Source organism: Echiichthys vipera (assembly GCF_963691815.1).
Source record: "Echiichthys vipera genome assembly, chromosome: X".
NCBI classification, from domain to species: domain Eukaryota; kingdom Metazoa; phylum Chordata; class Actinopteri; order Perciformes; family Trachinidae; genus Echiichthys; species Echiichthys vipera.
In genome coordinates, this window is record NC_139825.1 from 35969705 (window position 1) to 35990554 (window position 20850).

The following is a 20850-nucleotide window of genomic DNA, read 5'->3' on the forward strand; positions in this document are numbered from 1 at the left end:
TTGGCTCCCAGAGAACAGTTTAACACGAGTTTTGGCTCCTAGAGGGCACTTTAGCACACGCTTTGGCTCCTCGAGTGCACTTTAGCACGCGTTTTGGCTCCTCAAGGGCACTTTAGCCCACATTTTGGCTCCTAGAGGGCATTTAAGCACACATCTCAGCTCCTAGAGTGAAGTTTAGCACACGTCTTGGCTTCTAGAGGGCACTTTAGCTATCGTTTTGGCTTACAAGAGGGCACTTTAGCATGTGTTTTGGCTCCCAGAGAACACTTTAACACCCATTCTGGCTCCTAGAGAGCACTTTGGCATTAGTTTTGGCTTCTAGAAGGCATTTTAGCATGCGGTTTTGGCTCCCAGAGAACACTGTAACATGCGCTTTGACTCCTAGAGGGCACTTTAACTCACATTTTCGCTTTAAAAGGCACTTTTATACGCGTTTTGGCTCCTCGAGGGAACGTTAGCATGCGTTTTGGCTTCTAGAGGACACTATGAAACACGTTTTGGCCTTCTCGGGGGCACTTTAGCACACATTTTGGCTCCTTGAGTGCACTTAAGCACGCGTTTCAGTTCCTAGAGGACACTTTAACACACGTTTTGGCTCCTGGAGGGCATTTTAGTACGCATTTTGACTCCTAGAGGGCACTCTAGCAATGGCTTTGGCTAACAAGAGGGCACTTGAGCAGACGTTTTGACTCCTAGAAAGCACTTTAGCAAACATTTTAGCTTCTAGAGGGAACTTTGGCACATGTTTTGGCTCCTAGAAGACACTTTAGCACGCGTTTTAGCTCCTAGAAGGCACTTTCACAGGCGTTTTGGCTCCTAGAAGACTTTTTAGCAAGCGTTTTGGCTTCTAGAGGGCACTTTAATACGCGTTTTGGCTCCTCAAGGGAACCTTGGTACATGTTTTGGCTCTTAAAGAGCACTTTAACACAAGTTTTGGCTCCTAGAAGACTTTTTAGCACACGTTTTGGTTCCTAGAGAGGACTTAAGCACACTTTTTGGCTCCTAGAAGGCACTTTAACACACATTTTGGCTCCTAGAGACTTTTTAGCAAGCATTTTGGCTCCTAGAGAGCACTTTAGAATGTGTTTTGGCTCCTAGAGGGCATTTTAGCACACGTTTTGGCTCCTAGAGGGCACTTAAATAATCGTTTTGGTTCACAAGAGGGCACTTTCGCATGCGTTTTGGCTCCCAGAGAACAGTTACACACGGTTTTGGCTCCTAGAGGGCACTTAAGCACACGCTTTGGCTCCTCGAGTGCACTTTAGCACGCGTTTTGGCTCCTCAAGGGCACTTTAGCACACATTTTGACTCCTAGAGAGCAATTTACCACTAATTTTAGCTCCCAGAGGGAACTTTAATTAGCATGCACTTTAGCATGCATTTATACTCCTAGAGAGCACTTTTTCACAAATGTTTTGGCTCTTAGAGGGCACTTTTTTACAGGTTTGGCTCCTAGAAGCCACTTTAACATGCGTTTGGCTCCTAGAGAGGACTTAAGCAATCATTCTGGCTTACAAGAGGGCACTTAAGCAGGCCTTTTGACTCATAGAAAGCACTTTAGCAAACATTTTAGCTCCTAGAGGGAACTTTGGCACACGTTTTGGCTCCTAAAAGACACTTTAGCACGCGTTTCAGCGCCTAGAAGGCACTTTTACACACATTTTGGCTCCTAGAGGGCATTTTAGCAAATGTTTTGGCTCCTAGAGGGCTCTTAAACAATCGTTTTGGTTCACAAGAGGGCCGTTTCGCATGTGTTTTGGCTCCCAGAGAACAGTTTAACATGGGTTTTTGGCTCCTAGAGGGCACTTTAGCTCAAATTTTAGCTCCTCTGGGGCACTTTGTCACATGTTTTGGGTCTTAGAGAGCACTTTAACACAAGTTTTGGCTCCTAGAAGACTTTTTAGCACACGTTTTGGCTCCTAGAGAGGACTTTAACACACGTTTTGGCTCCTAGAGGGCACTTAAACAATCGTTTTGGTTCACAAGAGGGCACTTTCGCATGTGTTTTGGCTCCCAGAGAACAGTTTAATACGGGTTTTGGCTCCTAGAGGGCACTTTAGCACACGCTTTGGCTCCTCGGGTGCACTTTAGCACGCGTTTTGGCTTCTCAAGGGCACTTTAGCCCACAATTTGGCTCCCAGAGAACACTTTAACACGCATTTTGGCTCCTAGAGAGCACTTTGGCATTAGTTTTGGCTTCTAGAGGGCATTTTAGCACACATTTTGGCTCCTAGAGGGCACTCTAGCAACTGTTTCAGCTCCTAGAGGGCACTTTAGCATGTGGTTTTGGCTCCCAGAGAACACTGTAACATGCGCTTTGACTCCTAGAGGGCCCTTTAACTCACTTTTTCGCTTTCAGAGGGCAATTTTATAACCGTTTTGGCTCCTCGAGGGAACGTTAGCATGCGTTTGGCTTCTAGAGGACACTATGAAACACGTTTTGGCCTTCTTGGGGGCACTTTAGCACACATTTTGGCTCCTTTAGTGCACTTAAGCACGCGTTTCAGTTTCTAGAGGACACGTTAACACACGTTTTGGCTCCTGGAGGGCATTTTAGTACGCATTTTGACTCCTAGAGGGCACTCTAGCAATGGCTTTGGCTAACAAGAGGGCACTTAAGAAGACGTTTTGACTCCTAGAAAGCACTTTAGCCAACATTTTAGCTTTTAGAGGGAACTTTGGCACATGTTTTGGCTCCTAGAAGACACTTTAGCACGCGTTTTAGCTCCTAGAAGGCACTTTCACAGACGTTTTGGCTCCTAGAAGACTTTTTAGCAAGCGTTTTGGCTCCTAGAGGGCACTTTAATACGCGTTTTGGCTCCTCAAGGGAACTTTGGTACATGTTTTGGCTCTTAAAGAGCACTTTAGCACAAGTTTTGGCTCCTAGAAGACTTTTCAGCACACGTTTTGGCTCCTAGAGAGGACTTAAGCACACTTTTTGGCTCCTAGAAGGCACTTTAACACACATTTTGGCTCCTAGAGACGTTTTAGCAAGCAATTTGGCTCCTAGAGAGCACTTTAGAATGAATGTGTTTTGGCTCCTAGAGGGCACTTAAATAATCATTTTGGTTCACAAGAGGGCACTTTCGCATGCGTTTTGGCTCCCAGAGAACAGTTACACATGGTTTTGGCTCCTAGAGGGCACTTAAGCACACGCTTTGGCTCCTTGAGTGGACTTTAGCACGCGTTTTGGCTCCTCAAGGGCACTTTAGCCGACATTTTGGCTCCTAGAGAGCATTTTAGCACACATTTCAGCTCCTAGAGTCTTGGCTTCTGAAGGGTACTTTAGCACGTGTTTTGGCTCCCAGGGAACACTTTAACATGCGTTTTGGCTTCTAGAGGGCATTTTAGCGCACGGTTTGGCTCATAGAGGTCACTCTAGCACGCGTTTCAGCTCCTAGAGGGCACTTAAGCACGTGTTTTGGCTCCTAGAGGGCTCTTTAACTCACATTTTCGCCCTTAGAGGGCACTTTAATACGCGTTGTGGCTCCTAGAAGACTTTTTAGCAAGTGTTTTGGCTCCGAGAGGGCACTTTAACGCACATTTCTGCTCTTTGAGGGCACTTTAACATGCGTTTTGGCTCCTCAAGGGCACTTTAGCACATGTTTTGGCTCTTCAAGTGAATTTTAGCACGCGTTTCGGCTCTTTAAGGGCCCTTTAGCCCGCATTTTGGCTCCTAGAGGGCACTTTAGCACACATTCAGCTCTTAGAGGGCACTTTACCACGCGTTCTGACTCCGAGAGGGCACTTAAACACACGTTTTGGCCTTCTTTAGGGTACTTTAGCACAAGCTTTGGCTCCTCGAGTGCATTTTAGCACACGTTTCGGCTCCTAGATGGTACTTTAGCATGCTTTTTGACTCCTAGAGAACACTTTAGCACACATTTGATATCCTCAAGGGCACTTTGGCACATGTTTTGGCTCTTAAAGAGCACTTTAGTTTTGGCTCCTAGAAGACTTTTTAGCACACGTTTTGGCTCCTAGAGAGGACTTTAAAATGTGTTTTGGCTCCAAGAGAGAACTTAAGCACGCTTTATGGCCCCTAGAGGGCACTTTAACGCACCTTTTGTTTCCTAGAGGCCACTTTAACACACATTTAGGCTCCTTGAGGGCACTTAAGCACACGTTTTGGCTCCTTGAGTGCACTTTAGCGCGCGTTTTGGCTCCTTAAGGGCACTTTAGCACACGTTTTGGCTCTTGGACGGCACTTTAGCACACGTTTCGGCTCTTAGAGGCACACGTTTTGGCTCCTTGAGGGCACTTTAGCACACGTTTTAGCTCCTAGAGGTCAATCTAGCAATCTTTGTGTCTTACAAGAAGGCACTTTAGCAGACGTTTTGGCTACCAGAGAACACTTTAACACACATTTTGGCTCCTAGAAGACTTTTTAGCAAGCGTTTTGGCTCCTAGAGAGCACTTTAGAATGTGTTTTGGCTCCTAGACGGCATTTTAGCTCACTTTTTGGCTCCTAGAGGGCACTTTAGCAATCGTTTTGGTTCACAAGAGGGCACTTTCGCATGAGTTTTGGCTCCCAGAGAACAGTTGAACATGCGTTTTGGCTCCTAGAGAACAGTTGAACATGCGTTTTGGCTCCTAGAGAGAACTTAAGCATTCTTTTTGGTTCCTAGAGGGCACTTTACCACACGTTTTGGCTCCTCAAGGGCACTTAAGCACACGTATTGGTTCATGGAGGGCACTTTCACATGTGTTTTGGCTCCTTAAGGGCACTTTAGCACGCGTTTTGGCCCCTCTCTGCTCCACAGAGAGCGAGACACTAGTGGTGTCACGACTGTCACTTGCTCATCTCACAGAACAGATACGTTTACATTTTATTAAGTGGATCGGCCCACACTTGACTTTTAACACGCTGTATTAGTGTATTAAACATATCAACCGTATCTACACTTACTGATCAGATCAGTCTGATGTTGGCGGAGAAATAAAGTCAATGAATCAGTTAAACACTGTTGATTTCTTCCCATAGAGTAAGGTGACTAGATTTCTGAGACTAAATCCGGGGACATTCAGAGGTGTAAAAACCTCCAAAACATGACCAGTATTAAGTCAGTTTAAACCATTTCATTCCTGCGTGTACATCAAGTACGGGTTCAAAACGCAATTAATTGCAATTAATTAATTTTTATTGAGTAATTTCTTATCGACAATTAATCGATAATTGATTTCATCCCTAGTTCTTACTGTTGCTGCTGCAGGGAAAGCTAAAACAGTTAATTCAGCAATATTTAATAGTGAGTAGCATGATCACAAACTAAAGTCAAGTTTTCAAATTCAAATCTATTCTCACAAGGGTTTTTTTGAGGCCTGGATATAGATTATGTATGCAGCTGTGTAGAACCCTCTTCCTTGTCTATACGATATAAAGTTTATTACTCATATTATTATATATACTTGCTATTAAAGTGAGAAAGCCATATCCCACTAGGTCCCTTCTTTTTTATGTTTAGATGTAGCTCTTATAAACCTGATTGTTTGCATGTTGAAAAGTTTCCAGTAACTAAACTGCAGGTAAAACCACTTAGGTTCAATGTTTCAAAATCTAAATAAAACAGGCAATAATCATTGTAATAGCAGTTTGAAATCTTTCAAATCTGGACCTGTGGAAGGTTTGAAGGACACTGCATATGAAATGTCACTTCCTGAATTGGATAAATCACCTTTATTAAACTCCAGCACTGGAGTGGGGTGTGGCAAAGCAAGATTATAGGCTTTGCCACACCCCAGCAGGTAGTGTTTCTGCTCCGTTCTAGGTTATATCCAGTTTTTATTTATTTTTCAAATGGCTGAAGAATCATAAAAAAAACATACAACAGGAGACATTTTCCAGGTAAAACTAAATATATTTTTATTGAAATATCTTTTACATTTTCAGCTGGGCAGGATCAGATTCCACCCGAAATCCACTTGATTTCCAGTGGTTTCTCACATCTAAACACTGCCAGGGCATTTTTAACTTTGTTACTTCCTCATTAAGACTATTGCTCACGCCTCCTCCCTCCCACCACGATGAGTAACATAATTGATCAGACCCAATTCAAATCAATCTGTTTTTGATGAAGACAGAAATGTTCAGAAGAGAAGAGGATGCACATGATTGAGAACACCTTGAAGGCATCATGCATTTGCTGAAGTGGCCTTTTCTGAACCTAAATTCTGGGCAATGACCATTGCAAAAGGAAAACAGGGGGAAAAAATGAATTAAAGCACTGACCCTGTAGCCCACTAACCTGACCCGTCATTTTGGATTGATTCGCATAATTTGCATGTGCTCACTGGGAACACTCGGTTAGAGATCTTTTGAGAAGAGGCAGAAATATTGGTTGCTGATCGGATAAACCATCTGTCTGTCACCACCTATGTTGGTGATAGACAGGCCAGATCAACCAATCAGATCAACGAAGCGTATGACGTACTAACAGAGAGTCGAGGCAAAGTAAACAACATGTCGGTAAAGGATATTTGCGGTTAGTGTAACGTAAAATAAACGGATAAAAGGCACAATTTCAGGTTCCCGGTCCATATTCCAACAGAAGGATCCAAGAGAAAAAAGCTGCTTGCTCGATAGCTGCGCTCATCTCATCCACAGAAGCCGCCATGTTGTTTACACTGAACAGTCGCTTCTCGTTGCGTCACACTTTAAGCCTCAAAACCAACGCTGATTGGTTCGGTCGCTTGGGCAAACTTCTCTAAATTTTCTCTGCCACAGATTACCAGACTGATCTACAAGTTAAATTTAATGGAGCTCATGAGATCAGGATGGTCTAGGATCCCGAAGCCGTAGTAAGTGTAAATCTCAAGTAGAGCTTGAACTCTTGCGAACATGTTTAGTCTGCAATTGTGACACAACCAAGATACAAGTGGTGAGTTTCTGTCCAAAATAACTTGAGACAACAAGCTAAGCCAGGTCTGTGAATATATTAAATTGATTCTGACAGCTGAACAAAACAGCCAGTCTGCTGCAGAGACTGACTATTTGACAGAATGCCTCGACCAAAATGTACATGAAATAGAGCTGGCCAACATTTACTGCAATCTGGGGAAAATGGGCTACATTTTTTCCTATATATATTAAACTATAATTAATAATAATGAATTCAATATAAATATATATTATATAAATAATCAGACCAGACTGAGCTGACCACTACGAAAATGGAGTCAACACCTTTCAGTTGTTGATCTTTCACAGTGACTCTTCACATCCCCACACCTTATGGTGTTTAACATTGAATGAGACACATATTCCAGTATCCATATCTCATAAAATTAAGCCCAAATCAGAAATTTTACTCAATGGATGCAGTACCAGAAAAGTATTTATTTTTTGGCAAACATTCTAACACAGGTTTGTAAACAATTTTTCCCTTGTTGAAATAAAGACTCTTTTTTAGAAGCAATACATCCATCCATCCATTTAACTAAATCTGTGTGAATGTTGAAAAAAAAGAAAAAAAACTTAATCTTTCACTGCTCTGCAGAATTCAAACTGAGAATCACATACAGCTGAAATCATGACACAGATCTGTCCTCTGGTGGATGACATGTTTTCGCTTCTTTCTAGAACAGAAACACAGGCTCTTTGCCACTGGATAAAGCTGAAGAGGTGGACGCAGCCTTTCCAGGGATTACAAAATAAGGATTACTAAATAAGGACACCTCTTCAATTAAGATCAGGTACTGTTACTCCAGCCAGGTTGATCCTGAGTGCTCTGGCTGGTCAAACACTATAGCAGCTTTTTTTGGTTGTTTTTCATGTTTCTCACTTTTTATATGTTTTTCTTACACCTGTCTCCACATAATGCACAACCGTACGGACACTCATACAATTTGTAACTCATACAATTCACACACGCACACACACATGCACACACACACAGTTCTTTGTGTTGCCTGTGGACCCTAGGGGTTGGCCCAACTCGACATTTCCAAGTGTAAACACCTTAAGGCACCCATAATGCACCGTGAACACAAAACACTGTTGGTGCAGAGAATACTGCCCCTAGTTACCCCACCCTCACCACTGTATGTGGCCATTACAACTAAATTACCAATCCATGCACACATACTGTTGTTGCTTCTCTATCAGCACAAAATGATTTTTCCTGTCCGTCTCATTTCCTTCCCCTTCAGCCTCAAACTCAGCAACGACAGTAAAGTGTTGAAGCAAGGTTATCCAGTACAGTTTTTATGAAAAGAGAGGAAATGAGACAGGAGAGACATCTTTGCCAAATGAGATGACATAATGGATCTTGCGTGCAAAATGGCTTCACAAAGTCAAAATACATAAGGCCCACGGTAATTTTTTTGCATCGTTTTCAACAAAAGTTAAACAATATATCATCTGCGGACTATTCTTTGCATTGCAAGTCCCAAAATAAATAGATCTCCCTCTTTCTTTCTTTTTTTTTTTTACTTAAATACAAGTTAATATTTTCTGTGATGCTCAAAAAAATAAATACAATTTTTTTTTGTTCTTTTTTCTTGCCTGAAGATAAGAGTCCTTCACACATGCAGGCAGCCCCTTCCACTGGTCCAGTGGTATGAAATTCCACAGGAGATCATTGAGAAGAAACAAAGTAAACAAAAGATAGGGCTAAAAGTCAAAGTGGGATTTTCAAGATTAGGGGCAACAATGAAGCCAGTGGAATCAAAGATCGAAAAAGAAGCAAAGGAATGAGAGAGGGGTGATAGGAAAAGCAAAGGAAGAGAGGTGGCTGTTGTGGAGGCAGTAACTGAAGGGGGCTAATAAATAACAGCCAGTTGGACACCCCCTCCTGGTCGACACTCCTTTCTCAATACTGATTAGTGAAGATGTTGTGTAATGTGCTCTCAGCACCTGTCCTGGGCTCCGCGCTGGTCAAAATCAGCTACTAGACGCTTGATGTGGGCCAACTTGTTGTGCAGGTAATGGCAGCGCTGCCTCTCTTCGCGGTAGTTTGGGCTGTGCTGTAAAACAAACACACATAATATCAGACACCAGCCATCACTCCAAAAGAAACTCCTGCTGTGTTTAACTACCAAACAATGAACCTAAAGGCTAAAGAGAGAAAATAACATCCTTATCAGACTGAAGTCTATGCAACTACTCACTTGTTTGATCTTTTTGTACTCTTTCAAGATTTCTTCTTGCACCTTCTGTAAAAATAAAAGGATCACTTTAAATGCAAATCCACATCATTTACAAATGTTACAAATAGAATACCTTGCATTCACTATCTTTGCAACAGGAAAAAGTGTTAACCAGTTTGGGTGAGAATGTTGTGAAATCTGGTCCATTCACAGTTACAAGCTGCAATTAAGACTAAGACTTCAACCAGCTACCTTTTCTGAAAGTTCATGTAAATGATGACGATGCTGTTTAAGATGGGAAATCCACAACAAATCCACCATGAGGGTTATACCGTATGTGGCTTTAGGAAAAAACTGGTATATGAAACTGGTAACATCGACATAAGTACAGTGTATTCATGCTAAATCATATGACCTGGTGTTTTTTGGTGCCAGGTGTTGGCTTCTGTAACTTGGCATCCAGCCCGGTAAAGATGCGGTTGATACTCCCCATGCGACCGTATAGCAGGCAATACTCATCATACTCTGCACTGAAGTCATCCTTGTAGCTTTTCCGCTGGTCCATGGACTCGATGGGCGTGTACTTCCTGTAAACACAAGAAAGAAAAATTATCTGAATTAGTTCTTAAAAAGTGGTTTCACACACAAATGTTATAACTGTGACGAAAGAAAATATGAAATCATAATTTTAAGACCAAAACCAGCACTAGCCCATGAGCAAACTTCCACCCTAACTCTACTTGTTTAGAATACACCTCGCTAAAAAGGTCATGATCTTTAAAGAAAGGTGAGAGTCCTGTTAAGCTCCTCCATTTGTGTAATGGAGAACATGCTGCCTGCACTCGTTACCAATGACGTGGAAAGTGCAAAACCGTTCAAGTACAGCAAAGAAAGAAAAATACCAGATTACACAAATTAAACACATCTGTGTTCATTGCTGCATTTCCTGTGTTCTAATACTTTGAGGTATATCAATGTTACTCACACTAAATAGTCAGACATCTCAATATTAGAAGAGAATTCAGTGGATTGGACTGGCCTCTCTTCTTCTGAAGAGTCTGAGGAGAAAGAGGAAAGTGGGGAGAATGTTAATACTGCACTGATAATCCATCATACTAACAACCAACACTGTCTTTTCATAGCAGCATGGTTAAAACATGCACAGCTTTGTTTGTTTAAAGTAACCAACAGTGATGTTGGTGTTGTCTGCTATTTTTTTTTTTTTAAATATACTGGCACACAAAAGGAAGAGACATTAAATTATGCATACGTGCACTGAAAAATATATGAAATAAGAGCTCCCGGCTTATTAGGAGTCATTAAAATCTCTCGAACTACAACCACAACATTTACACTTCAGGTAAACCAGGTCAGGTAAAGACAACAGAGTAAACAAGAGCTCATATCAATCCAGTGCATCAGTGTAATCAAAGATCAAACTGTGTGTGGTTGGGTAGGCTCTGACAGAAATAAACAGAGATAAACGTTTGAAACACGGTGAGCAACAATCCAAAGTCTGAAAGATAAAGTGGCTGAAAACTTGGACGGAGGAGACATGTCACTCACAAAACATGTCTATGCTCACAGGCACGCCCACACACAGAGTTCTTTAAAAATTGGACTCAAGCTGGATTTAAAGGTATATTCACTCTGCTGACCTCTGGTGTTTCAATGGTATTTCATTTTATATATTATAATACCTTTCTTGAAAACATTAAAGCTCTTTCAAACGATTTATGGCGACTTGGGCAAAGAAACTTCAAAACAAGCCGTTATTGTCCAATATATTCTAGCCATAAACCATTACCAGCACCTAGCAGACACAGAGCAATATTATACTACACCTTTTTCACAACATACATTTTAACTGATCATGGGACAAGCACGGGTGTTACTAATAAGCCTTTTTCCATACAATGGTCTGGTCTGGTTCGGCTAAGTTGGGCTGAATTCTCAAACATAAAGGACTATAAACAATCCTGTTCTGACATGGCAATGTCTGCTCTTTCTGTTTAGAAGCTGGTGGTCAAAGAGCTGCTGCAAAACAGCAGAAACACATTTAGACTCCTATAAATTCTACAACAGTCCCCCTGCTATGTTGTTATTTAAATGCCTTCATTGTGAAGCAGCAAAATCAGAAACTGTTGGGTTTTCATCAGCAGTCACTTAACACGGCTCTGATACGGAGGAATGAAAGTAAAATAAAAAGCATATATCTGAAAGTTCAAACAGGAGAAAAACTAAACTTCAGACCACAGAGATTCAGTTAGAAGGCACACAAGTACCAAGAGCTGAACTCAGAGACTTTTGACTCTTTCGCTCTGTCCTGCTGCACAGACATGACTTGAGTTAAGCAACACAGCTTTCTTTGAGGGGGAGACGTCATTGTGGCCCACTTGGCGTGGCAGAAAGTGTCAATGGAAAAGGCCTATAATAACACTAGTGATGGCTCTGTTCTGTCCCATAAGCAATGACAGTGAGCCAGTGTGCCAGCATGGACCAGGACTCTGAAAGTAACGCAACAGTCATCGCTTGAATTGCTGCTAATTCTCTGTGGGAATAACACAGTGAACAACCCTTTTTCCCATCCCATGTACTTAATTCCATGTTCATAAAAAACTAAATTAGATAAATACAACTTTAAAGTGGCCTCAACAAAATTACCACTCGCTGATTAAGAAGTTGACAAAATAAACCTTGTAATAAGTAAAAATAGTGTAGTAGATAGTCGTTTGAGATGTGTGAAGTAAAACCTGTTTTGGCCATTTTAAGTTTTTAAACATTTGACTCAGTGATGTTGTCAATAATAACGAATTAAAACAGAAACGCACCATGATCTTTCTGAGGGTTCTTGTTCATAACTTCACCGTTCTCTTCCTCAGCGCTGCACTTCTTTTTGGCTCCAGTAGTCTCTTCAGCTTGCTCTGCTACAATGAGAGTACGGCTACCTTTTTCAGTCCCTTTCCCTTTTCCTTTCCCTTTTCCTTTTCCTTTTCCTTTCCCTTCTTTCCCTTTTCCTTTCCCTTTCTCTCTCTCTTGATCCTTATCTTTGTGCTTCTCGGATTTATTTTTATACTCCTTTTTGGTGCTGCTGGACAAGGGAGGGCTTGTGATGACAGTGGAGGTAACTGTGTGTGAGGTGCAAGGATCCGGAGGAGTATGGGGGGGGCTGGGGGAGATGGCCTGCCTGGGCTTTGGGACCGGGTGCCAACAGTGGTCCTGCAGGGTCCTATCAGAGGTGAAGGGGCTGGGTGAAGTGTCTCTGCAGGAGGAACTCTGGTCCATAGGGAGGTCCTGGGTGCCACAGCCCTCCGGGGTGCTGGGTGAGTTGGATCTGGAGGCTGGGCTGGGCTGCTTGTAAGAGAGTGCAGGAGGGTGGGACGAGATGGGGAGATAGGTGGGAGGGACCGAGGTGTTGTTCGGGGGGAAGGACGAGCGTTTAGAACTGAGGCTGCCCTTGTCCTCGCTGCGGTCAGAGGAGGAGGATGAAGATGTGGCTGGCCCTCGATTGCTGAGGTGGGAGATGCGGGCTTTCTTAGGTGCCAAAGGATGTATGAAGTCAAAGTCTGGCTTGCGCTTCTGGAAGACAATACCCAGAATTTAGCTGGAAAATTGCATACATCGCTGTGGGGTTGTGTGTGTTGGAGTGTATTTGCTCAGATACCTGGGGGAATGTGGGCACACTGCTTTTGGAAGAATTGCTTGATGAGAGAGTCTCAATAGGAAGACCTAATTTGCTGTAAAAGAAAGGTGAGGTGTCAGTAGGGAGTATGGTAACATTAGGGTCCATCCCTAAAGTATCATTATACAAGGACCTGCTGAAGCATTGATACATTTGTTAAAGTGATTGTTTGTAAAGTGTCCTAACTGGGTTGGTGTGTAACACTAAATGCAAACATAACATTAATTTAATTGTTTAAAACTAAACTCTTTAAGGCATCTTTAACTGGGAAAACTTACAATAAATGATCTCCAAAAACATTCTAAACTTTCTCTCTGTACTAATGCAACATCATTTAGACCTCAGATGTCTATATAAGCCATTTAGCTCTCCTTATATAGGGAACACTAAATAAACTATCAACTTGAATGCACTGTGTAGTTATTTCTGCAACTGTGCCTAAAAAAAAAACTTACTTGTGTACTAAATGAGAATAGACCTTAAAACTATTGTTGGATTGTCAGATGGCATTTAAAAGTTTCTGGTCAAACAGCTGTGATGAATTCATGTCAGTTATATGATCAATATGATCAAATGATGGCATGTTTTCAACACAGACCACTAAGGGCTAGGCTAACACTTCAAACTATTAGCTACATTTAAGTGTAGTTACACCCCATACAATACTAATTAGTTCAAGTAATGTAATGTACTAATGTATTCAAACTCAGAGGGGGAAAAAAAAAAAAATTCTAATAGGCCATTTCTGTACCGAGCCAGGATCCGGTCAACCTCGGTCTTCTCATCTTCAGAGTAGCCAGGCCAGTCTCGCTGGACATCACGATAAATAAAGTCCTTTAATGAGTATGTGATTTCTTTGGGATTTAGGTTTGCCACCTGTTTCGTACACAAAGACACAAACAGTTTAAAAGTAACACTGACAGCATGAGACGTATACGTACAGAAACTACATTTCTTTCATTTCCTGTGCTGGTCGAACATCTGCGCATGCAAATAATGTTTAACGATTAAGTGGTTATTTCTTGTCAAAGCCAATGATGCCTTTATACTATGAAACGGATTTCCTCAGAAACCACAGACTGGTGTACCTTGATGTCATGTAAATTAAATACAATGACATACTTACTACTAGAACAAATTTCTTACTGTTAAATTCCTATCCTCTGTAAAAACAGAGGTTATTACTTCATGTAAATACTAATAACTGGGTCCCTTCCATTTTAAGTTGCACACTTATATTATGGTATTCATAAACAGAGACATTACAGCAGCGTTTCTCAAAAGGGGATATGCATACCCCCCAGGTGTACTTTGGAGTACTGCAAAAGGGTATGAAAGATCTTTTTAAAATGTTAATTAAAAAAATCTTGTCAGGCATAATTCCTAAAATTATTATAGCATAATAAATACAATTAAAAAATTTAAATGTAATTTTGATAACATATTTTATATATACCAACAATGTTTTAGTGCTGGTCAGGGGCTACTGGGAGGAAAAAATATTTCAAAAAGGGGGTACATTATTTTACATTATTATAAAAAGGTTTGTGAACCACTGTCATACAGTACCTGTTGCAAGGTGGTTCCAAATGAGTTTCGGTCCTTCTGGTTGATACCGTCCCGCTGCAAACGGGCGAGCACTTCTAGCTTCTTGTAGGACCTGAGCGCCAGCAAGTGGATGATGCGGTCCCGGAACGGCCGCTGGGACACAGGGTTGTTGGAAAGGCACTTACGAATAGTGTTGGCTGGGTTTATGGGTGTGGAGCGCTTGCGCTCTGGGACCACATCTGCAGTTGATAGAGCTGGCTTACGGATATGGACTTGCTTTCCTACACAAGACACAAGATAAAAGACAATGTTATAAAACTTTTCTTCCCTTTAGGGAAGTTCATCATCATCATCATCATCATCATCATCATCATTGTACACTTTTATGTTGTCATATTCACATATTCATTCAACAACGCTCCTACCTACCATCTTCAACTCACTGAGTGTCATATGTACCTACAAACATCACCACCCATCCATGACAATGATAAGAGGAGCTTGAGGTCATGTGGAGTTTGATTCCACACATCGACTCTGTGGCACTAACCCTAAAGCAGGGGAACATCCCTTTGCCCTTAGTTTCAGGTCGCCATAAGCACTGCATACTTGAAAAGAAGCCAATGAGATAGGACTGTTTTCATTTTTACAAGGTTAACGGAAAAAAACAAGGGCAAGGGAAAAAAACATACCAGAAATATTTCATAGATTGAGGAAGTTGAAATGGCCAAGTCAAACTGGATCTAAAGGTTACACAGGGTGAAGTTATAAGTGGTTCCTCATGAAATTTCAGGGATAAATTGCCTGCATGTGATGCCACAAAACCATTACTGTTTTCTCAGTTTTTCTAACCAAGAAGTTCCCAGTTAAGCTAATGTTAATGACAATTACCATTAGAGAACCAGTCACAAGAGGCCACCGCTAAATTACACTGTATACTGGATGGCAGTTCTCTGTATCAACTAAGACTAGTTTAGAAAACTGAATTACATCACAGAGTCTAGTTCAGGGGTCATCAACTACATCTGTTCAAGGGCCAGAACTTTTGAAAGCAGGCACTGTGAGTTTAGGGACCCCATTTTTATTTCTAATTGACAATTTTAGAATTGGTGAAAAGAACACATTTATGCTGCAAAAGAAAACCTGCACGGTGTTTGCCACTCACTGCCTGGGATTATCATAAAGTGGGCATGTCTATAAAGGGGAGACTCGTGGGTAACAGAAACCATTATTATTCAGATATCTTGAGGTGAAAGGTAAAGGGACCCCTTTGAAAACAGCCATGTCACTTTTTCGCTTCGCCAAAACGTTGTCACTTGGAATCACTTTGGATTATTTAGCCCCCTTCCCAACAAGCTGACACGGTTTGTGCGAATTGAATATTGATCTAGCTTTAAAACAGAGCCCACTACAGCTTCTTAAAGACAGTAATGTCGGCCAAGATTGCTGGGCTTGGTGTTGCTTTTTGGTTGTCTAGGAAATGTAAGCGTCACACTCAAAGCTTCTGTCTCATTTGTTGCACGTTTGACAGGTCAGTGGAAACTAGGTCAAAGTTCAACTGATTTGCTACATCAATAGGAAATGAATGGAATGGCCGGCACAAAGCGTTTTTACCACGTATCATGTGTAGGGGCCTTTAAGCTGTGATCTTTGTCGCCACTAAACCCGAAACCAGTGGCATTTAATGTTCTGTGTTCTTTTGTTCTGAATAAGTTCGATGTACTGAATGATCATTTCTGAAGGAGGAAACTTTGTTACATGAGCTTTTTACCTGCAGCAATCTTTCAATAGATGACGCAAAGTGTGTAAGGGTAAACCTCCTCACATTGCTTCTAGTCTTTGCTTTTTAACCATGAGAGGGGGTGATCTTTTCTCTTCCTCTCTTTAACCATAATCTCTTAAAGAGCTTTGGAATTTCATAATGAGCATGACGCGGTACAGGAGAACGTGCAGGCACCCTGACTAAGCACTTCAGAGCAGAGGTGTCTTGGGTTCTAATCACTGAGTGTGTTTACATGCCGTTTAAAAACCTGATTATATTCAGGTTAAGGGCATACTCCGGTTTCTTAAACACAATGTAAACACTGTAGCCCCGGGTAAAATTGGGCGCACCTCCACTACCTTTCTTGGAGATTTATAAGCAGTCACACCAGGTTTGTGAATAGGCAGTTGTTTTAATACCAACATTGATTTAGCCGTTTACTGGGTCTCTGCACCGTAGCTCGCGGTGAATCCAGCGCAAAAAGCTTATCATGTGAATGCCCCTTAGGAGAGAATCTCTTCTGACTACTAGGATTTAAGTAACCATTAAGCCTGTTTATATTGTTATTTGTCCAGGTTACCTTATCCCCAAAGAAATCAAAGTCAAAAGCAACTGGACTTGGTTATTTGTCTAGGAAGACGTTTCACCTCTCATCCAAGAGGCTTCATCAGTTAATTTACGCATCTGACAACTGTCTGGTGTGGAGATCCAAGTAGAGGTTTAATACCTAGACAAATAACCAAGTCCAGTTGCTTTTGACTTAGATTTCTTTGGGGAAGTGCCCATTAATTTGACAAACTTGATTTAAAACTGATGGAACAGCATGGTTAGGGGCAAGACTTTGTTGCGAGACAGGCAGAGGAAAGCCAACCTTGGGAAATTTGCACAGAACACCGAAACACATGGAAAACGGAGTCATCTAATGATAGCGGAGAGGAAGACGAAGTTAACATGGAGGCTAACCTAAAAAACATTTTCACTGATAAAATATTAATACAAGACAGCAAACATCAACTCCAGGAAATCAAAGAAGAGATCACCAAAACCAAAAAGAGACTCAACGAAGTAGGACACAGAGGACAGAATGCATTCAATAGAAGAAGTAATGGAGGAGGGCGACCTGGGCGATAGGCAGGGGAACGCGACGTTGAAACAAAACACCACCTAAGTTGGTGATAGACAGGCCAAACCAACTAGTCAGATCAACGAAGCGTATGATGTACTAACAGAGCGTTGAAGAATAAGAATAATGCTGCCTTCACGTGCTATGGAAAAGATGGTCCTTTCGCTTGTGAAATTACCACTGCGTTGTGTTCAAGTGCGTTTGTTGTCATAGTTAAATGAAACATGGCAGACCCACAGATCCTGATCTGTTACTTGGGGAAAACCATTTTAGACTGCTTAATTTATCAGCTACAGCGAGAAGAGGATTTATCAAAACACAAACGGTAAATAAATGCTGTATTTTTATAGATCAATGTCAAATGACAAAAGAGATCGCTAATGTACGTAAGATTGGTCTACCCTTATCTGAAGCACATAGTCTTCCTTACCAGCTCAAAAACAGTGTTGTTGTAATAAAGTAGACTCTTGTGTTGCGCTTTGCCATGATGAAAAGGTCAAAGGTTGTCATCTCATCATCTCTGCAACAATTTTTTTAACAGCTTTATTTAAAATAAGTTCTCATAGATACTACAACGGTCAATGGTTTTAACAGGCTTTTCATTTGCTGATTTTGTGATTGGTTTTAAGTAAAATTCCATTCTTTTTAAAACGTGGGGTTTTCTTAAATGTACTTTTATGAATATGAAATACTGCAATAAATAAAAACAGATTTATTAAAAAGTAACATTTTCCTTCTTGCTAAGGGTAATTTTGGAAACAACATTTTCCCAGAGTAATATAAAATCTATAGTGAAAGAGTCAATAATAAATTTGCTAAAGTCTACCCATAGCTTTTTGGTGTAAGAGCAAAGCCAAAACAAATGAACAAGTGATCTGGATGTAAATTAAAGAAAGACCAGTTAATATTAATGCCTTTTTTTTTTGTTGCATAAAATGATTAGCTGGATAATATTTGTGTATGATTTTGTAAGAAACCTCCTTAACCTTATTTGTGATTTAAAAACTTGTTAGGAAGCATCCAAAAATTATTCCAATTAATATGATCTGTGAGACGATTCGAATAAACGGTAATATAAGGGATAGCAACGATATATTTTTGGCTCATACTTTATTTTATTATACTTTTGGGTAAGAGAGAAACATATATTTCCTTCTGTAGAGTCAGTTGAATATGGGACCGATACATGTCTAGATGAGGATGTACAAGTATTTTTAAAAAGCATTAAAGTGCCCGATGGAATAGCATTACTGAGGTTGTGTTGTGACAAAAAGTCTCTGTGAGACATCAATACTCCCTCCTCATTTAGCAGCTGACTCACCAGCCACATCCGGATTCCGAAGGTTTCAAAGAAAAGGGACTTATTTTTACCTATGATATCTCTATTGTTCCATAATATATTGGTGAGGGGAAAAGTTGTGCTTATGTATGAGAGTCCAGGCAAGAAGGACTGGTTTATGAAATACAGTTTAACCGGGAGTTTTTCTACATTATAATTACAGGACAGTATAAAATGGAGGGCCTCCAAAACGAGAGAAAATATTAAATAAAATAAGAATAAAATTCCAGATTTAGGTGGGATTTTTTTAGAAAATGTTTTGCCCAATTCATTTTAAATGTATTGTTTAAAGTTTTAAAATCCAGAAAGTAAAGCCCTCCAGACTCATAATTATTCATGACGACACTTCTTCTAATGTAATGTGTACGGTTTTCCGATATGAACTCAACTCAGCAACTCGTCTATCAAAATATTCTACAAGTTTCCCAGTGGAAATTATCACAAGGGGGTATTCATGTGCAATTTTCACATCAGATTTTGGTATTTACCAATTTTCCATAGGACTTGAAGGCTTCATTAGATTAAGAATGAGGCAAAAGAAAAGGTCCCTTACAGGGACAAACTTACAACCAGCACCAAGCAGAGACTGCGCTCTCATATGCCACCATGGGCTCAGCGGCCAAGCTGCACTGAAGGTTCAGACACAATTCAGAGACAGTTCAGAATGACTTACATGCAACATGTTTTCCCCAATTGGGGAAAACATGTTGCTTTTGGTAATTTGATGTGTGCTGTCATGCTGAAAGGTGTGCTGTCAGCTTTTTCAGAGACAGTATACGTTTCTTTCCGGTCCGGGAATAAATCTTTTAGTGGTACACTGATACATTAACGTTGTGAATGCAAGGTGAAGAGTTCTGCCTCTGCCAACAAAAACAAAGAACACGTTTGACGGGACCCTGCCAAGATGGCGAATACCATCATATCGGGGGCGGGGGCGCTGTGTCGTGACGACACATTCTCATTCTCAGTTCAATCCCGGAGGGGTCAAAGAACGTCCTCAATGATAGAGTTTGTCAGAAAAATGCTGAAACATGGATTGTCTCTGACGGAAGATGTAGATCTTCATATCGAATGGGCGCACCGGGCACTTTGACCTGTACAGAGAAAAGGAGACCCTCTGAGATCCATAATTATTATTAACTTTCTGAACTATAAGATTACAATGGAAAACCACAACATCAAGGTAGTGGAACAAATTGTTGGAGGATGTGTGGTTCAGATATGGCGAACCATTATCATTTCTTTTGGGATTGTCTGAAACATTCATCTTTCCGGCATAGAAAAAAAATGAATTTCCCCGTTGCGGGACTAATAAAGGAATTTTTCTTTTTCTTCATAGCAGACAAATATGTAATGAAGATATTAATGATTGGAGCAAAGAAAGCTTTAACAAGGAAATGGCTACAACTCAACTCACTGACACTGGAAGACTGACAAGGTGCTGTTCACGAAATCTACATCATGGAGAGACTGACATTCATCTTAAGATGCATTTGGAGAAATTTAAGAGTTGGTGGTTTAAAATGGATCAGATATATAAGATCATGGAGACCGGAACTGCTTTAAGTACCTGTACTACATGGTTTAAAGTACCAGTCTATAAATCTTGATGGAAAAATAAGTAAATGTGACTTTCTTTGTTCAAATGTTCCTATTTTTACATCGTAAAATGAAAGGGACAGTAATAGCTTTGAGAATATGTTAGCACAATTGTCCAAATACATGCTTTTGCTTAGCTCTGTGTGTGTAACGGTGCTGAAATTACTTTATATGTTTCTCCCTGATAAAATAAATAAATAAATAAAATAAATGTGACTGATTTCAAACAAGGGTTGTGCTGCTCATTAAAAGATACAGACTAAAAATGGTAAAACTAGAGACCTGAAATTTACCGCCTGTGAAAAGAAGAAGCTAAAGGCCCCTTTTGCATTAGTAAATGGGGTTCTCACTCCAAACCAGCTGCTACAATCTCATGTCCCACCCCTTTCTCTGTTGCTCCTCTCATTTCCCAGTTTCTATCTGGGCCAGTTTTTGCAAATGTATCCCCAGGGCCCAGCAAAACAGGCCTGAGGAGGTTTCAACTGTTGTAGAATTATCTGTAATAAAGTGAATTCAAAGAAGAAGTTGACTTTGAGATTCATTACAGCTTTTCATAAACATACAGGGCCACTGTCAAACTCTTCTAGATAGAGAAATGTCAAAAAGTGAAAGCTGCATTAAGAGAAATCCTTCCAAATAATACAAGCACTCATAACAAAGTACAGCTGGCTGTCTTATTTTACCTCTGGAGACAGAGTTTTCTAACTTAT

At 40.8% G+C, this 20850-nt stretch overlaps 1 protein-coding gene across 1 annotated transcript in view; it reads right to left on the reverse strand.

Annotated features, from left to right (window-relative positions):
• Positions 1-5924: 5924 nt before the first annotated feature.
• Positions 5925-20850, reverse strand: part of ell2 (elongation factor for RNA polymerase II 2) — a gene marked incomplete at its 5' end in the record, with an annotated part of 38965 nt that continues 24039 nt past the window's right edge. The window contains 8 exons of the mRNA XM_083939619.1: positions 5925-8964; positions 9109-9153; positions 9503-9674; positions 10073-10145; positions 11919-12666; positions 12752-12824; positions 13521-13645; positions 14339-14598. Coding sequence (XP_083795745.1) covers positions 8848-8964; positions 9109-9153; positions 9503-9674; positions 10073-10145; positions 11919-12666; positions 12752-12824; positions 13521-13645; positions 14339-14598 — 1613 coding nt within the window. The 3' untranslated portion in view covers positions 5925-8847. The remainder of the gene's footprint in view (positions 8965-9108; positions 9154-9502; positions 9675-10072; positions 10146-11918; positions 12667-12751; positions 12825-13520; positions 13646-14338; positions 14599-20850) is intronic.